Source organism: Solanum stenotomum, chromosome 12 (genome assembly GCF_019186545.1).
Source record: "Solanum stenotomum isolate F172 chromosome 12, ASM1918654v1, whole genome shotgun sequence".
NCBI lineage: Eukaryota > Viridiplantae > Streptophyta > Magnoliopsida > Solanales > Solanaceae > Solanum > Solanum stenotomum.
Genome location: NC_064293.1, coordinates 13,310,626 through 13,319,699, shown reverse-complemented (window position 1 = coordinate 13,319,699; position 9,074 = coordinate 13,310,626). Strand labels below are relative to the sequence as shown.

At 28.5% G+C, this 9,074-nt stretch overlaps 1 protein-coding gene across 1 annotated transcript; it reads right to left on the bottom strand.

Annotated features, from left to right (window-relative positions):
- Positions 1-200: 200 nt before the first annotated feature.
- Positions 201-2,329, bottom strand: LOC125849272 (1-aminocyclopropane-1-carboxylate oxidase). Its single transcript, XM_049529326.1, has 4 exons — positions 2,104-2,329; positions 1,610-1,836; positions 1,032-1,365; positions 201-728 (listed from the first exon to the last, which is right to left on the bottom strand). Exons 1-4 carry the CDS (start codon positions 2,206-2,208, stop codon positions 435-437), a joined length of 960 nt encoding a protein of 319 aa, XP_049385283.1. The 5' UTR covers positions 2,209-2,329; the 3' UTR covers positions 201-434.
- Between the last annotated feature and the right edge of the window lie 6,745 nt (positions 2,330-9,074).

The window sequence follows — 9,074 nt, the reverse complement described above, 5'->3', positions numbered from 1 at the left end:
TGGATTCCATAAAGAATCCCCTGAAAATGACACCAGTGATTTAGTGGAAGAAAAAGAGTATATATCTGTCAAGTTACCATTTCATTCAAATTCCTTTTTTTAACAAAAGAGGCATCAAGGATTGGATATTCTTTTGCACAATGAATTTATCAGGTTGCCTTTAATTACCTTGTAAGTGACTTAAACTCAATAAACTAATATGCTGGGAATAAAAGATTTCATTGGAAATCTGAAAACTTTACAATAAACTCCTCTTAAGACATCACACTACCAGACAAGAGTACATAAAGAAAACCCAAGTTGCACAAAGCACCCCACTAATTAAACCAACATTAACAAATTATTACAACATCATTGTCTTAGTACTAAACAATCTTTTCTTCCCATTCCCAGGGTCCCATTAATTGGTGTTGTATTACTACTGACTGGTCTCATCATACAGTTGCTATTGGGCCCAAGTTGACAGCAGTTTCCACAGCCTTCATTGCTTCAAACCTTGGCTCCTTAGCTTGGAATTTGAGACCTGCATATAATTTCATATAGTCCTCAAAAACAAATTTGGGATACATTACTGTGTTCTCTTTTTCTTCCTTCTCCAACAATTCTGGTGCTGGATAGATGACAGCATCACTCCCCGGATTATAGAACGAAGCCAAGGACATTCTGTTTCCATCAGGCTGAGCAATCACCCTGTGCTCCACACTCTTGTATTTTCCATTGGTAATCACCTAAAAGCCATTTAAAACACAAATCAACAATGTTATTAATGAGTTCAACATCGAATTTTTACATCATCAGATCATGTAAAAAGATAGATAATTGTCAATATTTAGTCGAGCTAGTATGTGTAACTTGTCTTATTTATCTTTTAGGCGATTTGATAGTGTAAAAATTCTTAGGGATGGCAAGGTCTCCGAACTAGTGGCCTTGAAAATACAGTAGAAAACATGATCCTATATGTTAAATCACGTTGATATATAGTATTAGAATCTTTAAAATGGTCTGTGTATATAGGTTAAATCCTTGTATACCTCGAGTTGGTCACCGAGGTTGATGACAATGGAGTGGCGCATTGGTGGAACATCAATCCATTTGCCATCTTTGAGTAGTTGGAGACCACTGACTTTGTCATCTTGGAATAGAAGGATGATGCCACCAGCATCTGTGTGAGCCCTCAGGCCTTTAATGAGATCAGGCTTGGGACATGGTGGGTAGTTGCTAACTTTGGTGCCAAAAGTAGGACCCTTTGAACCATAAAACACTTTCTTCAAGTAACCTTGCTCTAGTCCTAGATTTTCACACAGCAAGTCCAACAGTTGCTCTGCTAGTTTCTCCAGTTTATCAGCAAACTCCTTCATGATTTTCCTGTCATGTTTCATGTTAAGTCAGCATGGCAAATCCACAGTTCCATGAGTATAAATTTTTTATTTAGAAATAACTTCACTTAAGATTTCCTTTTTAACCTTACCACACAAATAGTCAATAAGTGTTTTAGACCACAAATTTCAAAAGTCTGTATTTCTTTTTTTCTTAAATTTTGTATCAAGTCAAACAACGTTATATAAATTGGGACAGAGGGAGTAGAGCAAAACATGGAGATCCCTCTGACCTGTAATCATCTTCAAGATCAGGAACTTCTGAAATGTTTGAAACAGGAAGATGTTTCAAGAAGAAAGTACTTTCCCAGTCCAAATCATCAATTTCAGTCTGAACAGCTTCAAGGCCTTTACTTGCCACCATTTCCTTGAACCTTTGTTCCATACACTTCTTGTAATGTTCCTTTGTGAACTTCTCCACTGTGTCCAGAAGATCATGAGAGATCCCATGATTTATCACCTTCATATATACACAAACATAGCAAAAATAAGTGTTTATATAATCAGGTCATTTATAAGCAATAACAAGTAAATCTATGTGCTCATCTGAACTCAGTATTTTTAACACGGAGCTGCTTCAATACTAAAATTAAAGATTGAACTCATAAATTTCAAATCTTGGATCCGTGTCTGTGCATACTAAGCACAACATGTGAATCATGATATATCATAAAAGTTGTATGAGATATTATGGTGTCAAAGCATACACTTAAATATTTAAAGTTACCTCAAAGAATCCCCAGTTCTCACAAGCATCTTTTATTTTCTCCAATGCTGCAGCCCTTTTTTCAGTGTTGAGCATCTCCATGTTAACCACTGGGAAAGTCTCCATCTTTCTATTATACTATATTTCTCACTCACACTTCAAAGCTCTTAATTCCTGTGCAGGATGGATATGAATGGGTGGGTATTTGAAGGGGGTATTTATAAGACTTTTGTTAAGGTCATTCAGAAGAAGAAGAAAAAATAAAGGATTGAAATGATTTTATTTTATTTATTTTTTTCATAAAAATATAGATACAAGTAAATAAACAATGAAATCTAGGAAGTAAGAGGAGTAGTGGGGGATGTTATGTGTGTACATCATGCTAGGACCTACCAATATTTTGGCTGAATATTAATCAGTCATATTTGGTTACTATTGTGTCTTCTTCTTATTTGTCTCTCCTCTCCTTTCGTGGGGTTCCTCCTAATTAGTGCGATACTACTTCTACCCTTTGCCTTGCTTTTCTCATCGAGCATCGTAAAGTCTCAAGTTCAATTTCCAACAATAATAATAATATCAGTTGATTTCTTTCATTTATTATAGTCTTGGTTGACAAAGTTATCTAAAAATATGTTGTTGATGGAAAGTATCATGTATTCTGCATATATGATTGGCCGAGGTGCGCGAAAGATAACCCAAACATCATGATTATGAAAAAAAGTCCGAAGTATGCATTTAAAAATGTGATTCGTGGTAAATGAAATGTATGAGATATTTGGGATACAAAGGTTTAAATAAGAGTTGCATAAAGTAAGATACATTTAATGAATTAGTCGAGATATGTACGAGTTATAGTCTGCTATCAGAATTATAGAAAGAAAGGGGAAAGGTTCAAATTTTGCCTATGTACTACTATCCCAAATTACTAAACTTTGCCAACCGTTAAAACTTTGGTCAATTAATACCCTTATAATTAGCAAATAGGTTCATATTATTCTCGAGAATTAAGTTCCATCTTGAAATTGATTGACTTCACGTGTTCAAATTCTTTTGGATAAAAAGCTTAAATTTATCTCTTTACTTTTTACTATGATTAGAATATTATTCTTAGATTTGAATTCCGTGAAGGGTCAAGGGCAAAAATAAACTCTTTCTTAGTGAGGGTGTAGTATTATAGAGTACCAAAATTTGAAGAAATGGCAAAATAGTTCAATTTCGAATAATCTAAAAGCAAATTTGGTCCTTTTCTCAAAAAGGAAAAAAGGAGAAATAAAAAAAGTCCAAAGCACTATAACAGTGAAGTAGGGACGCAATCACAATGTTATCTACATATATAAAATTTGTATTTTGCAAGGGCAACACAGAAAATAAAAACTCTTGTGGGAGAAGAAAAATCACAAAGAATTAAATTGGTCAATTGTTGTAATCAACACTAGATAGAGCTTTTAAGACATTAAGGACCGTTTGGTAGGAGGTATTAATTAAAATAGTCTATGGATTAAAATTTAGTCCAACAAAAACATTGTTTGGTTACTTTATTTAACCTAATTCATGGATTAGTTATACCTCATACAAGGTCTTATTTTATACCTAGAAAAGGGAGGAATAATTAATCCAAGGTTTAACAATTATTGGATAAGACCCCTAAATGACTAAATTATCCCCAAAAAAAATTTCCTAACTTTTTTTGTAATTTAATGTTCCTTTTTATTTATATGATAATATTTATAAATATTTTTTTAACTTCTCCAAATTCGTTCCATGTAATTTGATGATTTTCAAACTAATATTTTTTTCTCCATGTTTGATTTGTTATATTGAGTTGATTTTTTCGTTTTTTTTTTAATGTAGTTTGTCGATTGACCACTTGAACTATTTTTTTTTTAAATAAGCTTCGCGTATTTGAACAATTTAAGTAGCGTTAAATCTATGTTAAGTTTAAGGTATATTTGACCAACAAAAAATTTGAAATATACCGTGCTATCAAGGATCTCTATAGTGGCATATCACACCTCAAAATCAATAATATTTTTTATATATATATTTTAGTATTTAACTTGATTAGTTAAATGAAATATAAAACCTCATAATAACTCAAGGGTATATATAATAGGGAAGAAACCTTTTCTAGAGTTTCAAACTAGATATAAGATTAAGTGGGAAACAATGAACCAAACGCTTGATAAAAACTAATGCGTGCATTGCTAAACCCTGCATTACTAATCCCTACATTATGCATCTTTGTACCAAACGACCCCTAAGAGCATGTGTAGCACTACTACTAAAAACTGTTTATTCTAGAAGTGTATTTTAAAATAACTTTTTAGAAAAGTATTTTTCCAGAAAAAATAATTTGTATTAATAAATTTATTCAAAAAATGTTTTTGATAAGCAATTTGTGTTTGACTAAGCATCTTTCTAGGGTATAATATGTAAACTATAAAAAGGAAAAAAATATTTGTTACCTTTCTAGGTGAGCTGAAATCTTTAATTGTTATTTTTAAAAGAAAAAAAATGCTAAAGTATTGTTGAAAAATATTGAAAAGAAGGATCTTTTTGTTATTTATTACCTATTTCTTTTAGATTCATTATTTAGTTATTATCTTTACTTTTTTCTTTTTTATAATACTCTAAAGTTAAAAAAATCAAATAATAAGAAAATTAAGAAAATAAAAAAAAAATTGTTCTTTGTTACTTTTTGAGAGGATTGAAATTTTTAATTATTACATTTTTTTCCTTTTTTTAATTCTGCAAAAACATTGTGTTACCTTTATTTCTAATGTTGTAAAATAATATGTAACATAATATACAAAATATAAAATATAAATAATAATGTATAAACATAAAATAAAATAAAAAAATTATAAAAATAAAATTCTTAAATGAAACTTAACCAAACTTATGAGATATGTAAATTAATTAATAAGAAATATATTGGTAAATATGTATATATGTAAGGAATATTTTAGTCTACAAAAATAATTTTTTGCTTTTGCTTATTTTAAAAAGCAGAATTTTTTAGTTTCTTCTCAACAGAAAAATTGTTTCTACTTCCATTTAAAAGCAGTTTTAAGGATTTGTCAAACACGTATTTTTTTAAAAAAAAAAAAATCTGAAGAAAAAAAAAACCATTTTGGCCTCTCAATATCAATGTCAAACAGATTCTGGCCTAATGATTATTCATAAAAAAAACTCAATGGGTGTTAGTTAAATGATTTTAAATTTTTGATTTAATATAAAATTTAATGTGAGGGGTTCATTGGGATGTCCATAAGTGAAACACTCTCTTTGTCCAATAGCAGTTGTCCATTATTGACTTGATATACACCTTAAGAAATAATAAATAATAGGATAATATTACCCTTTGAATATATTAAATTTAATGCTTTGAGAAATTTATTATATATTGAATAGTATTTAATACCAAAGGTAAAATAGACACAAATAAACAAATTATCTCTCAATTTTTCAAACTGAATAAGTATTGCTAGACAATTATTTTTAGTATAGTGAACTAGAGCCGTCAATATGGGCTAGGCTCGTTGGGCCGGTCTGGCCTAACCCGTAATTTGATAGGGTTGGACTACAATTTTTGAAGCCCATTTAAGAAAAGGATTTTTTAGCCCGGCCTGAATAGGCCTGCCGATTTGTGGGGCTTGAGAAATATGGATAGAGCCGGCCCGTGGGCCAAATAAAAATTAATTAAAAAATAAAAATAAAATAGATTATTAAAAATAATAAAAGTCTAAACTCAAAATATTTTTAAAGTTTGAAATATTACAATTTAAATATAAATTATGTTTATAAAATATGTACTACATAAAATAAAAATTCCCTAAAATTTCTAGGGAATCACTACATAGGATGTAGCCTATGGAATATTGTGTTTTATTATGATCATTAGAAAACAATTAGGTTAATATTGCTATTTAGCTATTTATGATTTTACTTGAAATCAAACTTAATAAATATTATAAAGATAATTTTATTTGTGGATTTGATTAACAAGTAGTAACATTGACACCATGTAATATTGTCTTGTCGATATTTATGATAATATTTTTTCATTATAATTTAATTTAAAAAATTATAAAAAAAAAATACTTTTAAGAAAAGAAGGCTGACCCGGACAAGCCCGTAGCCCGCGTACTTGTGGGCTAGGCCGGCCATTTTTTGGCCCACACCAAAAATGGGCTAGCCTGGCCTGACCCGTAAAATTTCAAAACTTGTGTAGGTTAGCCCGAATGGGGTGGGTCAGCCCATATTGACAACTCTAGTGAACAAGTAAAAATGGACGAAAGAAATAGTATTTTTCTTCATCTATTATTGTTTTTTTTTACTTAAAATTGTTATAAAATTTATACAAATATTAACAGCATTCAAGTAATAAAAGTATAATTAAAAAGGTAAGATTTTCTTTAAAGCTAAGAAGCATTGCAAAAATATTCCTACTAAAACAGGCACATTAACAAACTATTATTTACTTCAGCATCTAACTCCGTCCAATATAATAAGAGAAAAAATATATTTAAGATAATGATGTAACTTATATTAACCGTGCCTAATATCGCAAATCCCGCCGACTTAAAATTTCATAATTTCTATAATTATTGTACACGTGCAAAAAAAACTCCCTCCAAATTATAATTACGTCTCTAACTCATTTATACTATTAGTACATAATAATTATATATCAATCTTGTTTATTAAAATTATTCTCTCTGTCCAATAATATTTGTTCACGATTGATTTTGCATACTTCTTAATAAACTTTAACTAGAAGAGTAATTTTTCTATATCACCCTTTGAATATAATAAATATAATATCTTGAAAAAATGTAATAGGGAAATAACTATAATTAATGATAAGGGTAAATTAGGAACTAAGTGTAAAATTATTCATTGATTTCATAAAGTGGACAAGTATTACTCTCTATGTCCAACAATAGTTGTCCATTATTGATTTGGCACACCCCTTAAGAAACTATAAATAGAAGGATAATTTTACTACATCACCATTTGAATATAATAAATATTGTGTCTTGAAAAATATAATAGAGAAATGACTGTAATTAATGATAAAGGTAAATTAGGAACTAAGTGTAAAATTATTTATGGATTTCATAAAGTGGACAAATATTGTTGGACATTTATTTTTAGTTTAGTAGACAAATATTATTAGACGGAGGGAGTATTAATATAAATTTTAGGAATCACACAGTTTTAATATGAACTTACAATCTATTTCTATTTAGTTTGTAATTACATTAAACCCTGAAAAAGTAAAACAAACCAGATACATAATATGTAGCTCGGATACATTAAAAACTAGTTCGGATACATTATAAAATAAACCAAATACATAATATGTAGCTCGGATACATTAAAAACTAGTTCGGATACATTATAAAATAAACCAAATACATAATATGTAGCTCGAATACATTAAAAACTAGCTCGGATATATTATAAAATAATTTAGAATTAGGAGAGAAATAAGGGATTTTAGAGGTTTTTACAAATAGAAGAGAATATTAGAAATAAGGGAAACATAAGACGTGTATTTCAGTAATTTTTCCTATTAAATATCTCAAAATAATATAGTGGACGATTATTATTGGAGGAAGGAAGTATTATTACTAATTAATACGAGAAAGGACAATCTTGTTTATTAAAACTACTATTAATTATTACGTGAACGGAAGAAAGTATCAATTTAGGGAATGTTTACGTATTAATTAGTAGTTTCGCTTTAATAATAGTTGTCCACTATACTATTTTGGGATGTCCAACAATACTTGTCCACTTTATGAAATCAATGGATATTTTTGCATTTAATTCCTAATTTATCTTTATCATTAATTATAGTTATTTCCCTATTACATTTTTCAAGATATTGTATTTATTATATTCAAAGAGTGATATAGTAAAATTAATGTTCTATTTATAGTTTTTTAAGAAGCATGTAAAGTCAATAGTAGACAAGTATTGTTGAGAATAGGAAATAGTAGTTCTAATAAACAAAACTGCCTTTCCTTTTAATAAATATTTTTGTTCACTTTTATTTGTCTATAATATTAAAATGTATTTTAGTTTTATTGTTATTTTTAGCATATAAAAAAATATTTTTTTCATGTTTTATTTGTATATTAATTAGTTGTTTTTCTAATCTCAGATTAAGCATCAATAATATGACGGGTATTCTATAAGATATTCTTATCTTTTAAGGATATACAAAATATAAATTAAACAATTAAAAGTAAACTGAGTGGGGAAAAATCATATATGAATTTACAATCAAATTAAAAAGTTAAATTATGAAATCCGAACGAATCACACAAGTCCGATATGGTCGTTTGGTAGCTGAATAAAAGTATACATGTATTAATAATATCGGTATATATTAGTTATGTAAGTATTAATTATGTAGGTATTAGTTATGCATGATTTAATTATGCATGTATTAAATTATGTATGTATTAGTTATACAGGGTTTAATTATATAGCGATTATAAAACATGAACGAGTTAATCCAAAAATATTTAGTGAGCTAATATAACAATTATCTAAATAATACATTAAATAAATATCAATAGCTAAAGATAATAAAGTAAATAATAAATAGCTTAAAGCAATAAGTAATTTGTATTGAATATGATAAGCAATTAAGTAATTTAAATTAAAGAAAATAACAAATAACTGAAAAAAAATTATTACTTGCATTGGCAGTGTGTAGCTGAGAAACTAAGCAAATAAATTAATTACAATTAATAACCACAATTTTACCGTAAAAATAAATAATTGCGAAAAAGGTCTGAAATATATTCGAATTTTGACCGAAATTGTTGTAACAATCCCAAATTTTGAGCAGGACCTTTTACCCCCTGCACTATTTAATAGTGTATTTTAAAGATATATATGTGCTCACATGGACATCATAAATATGTGCATCATTATAAATAGTAACTTGTCCATGTGAACACATATATACA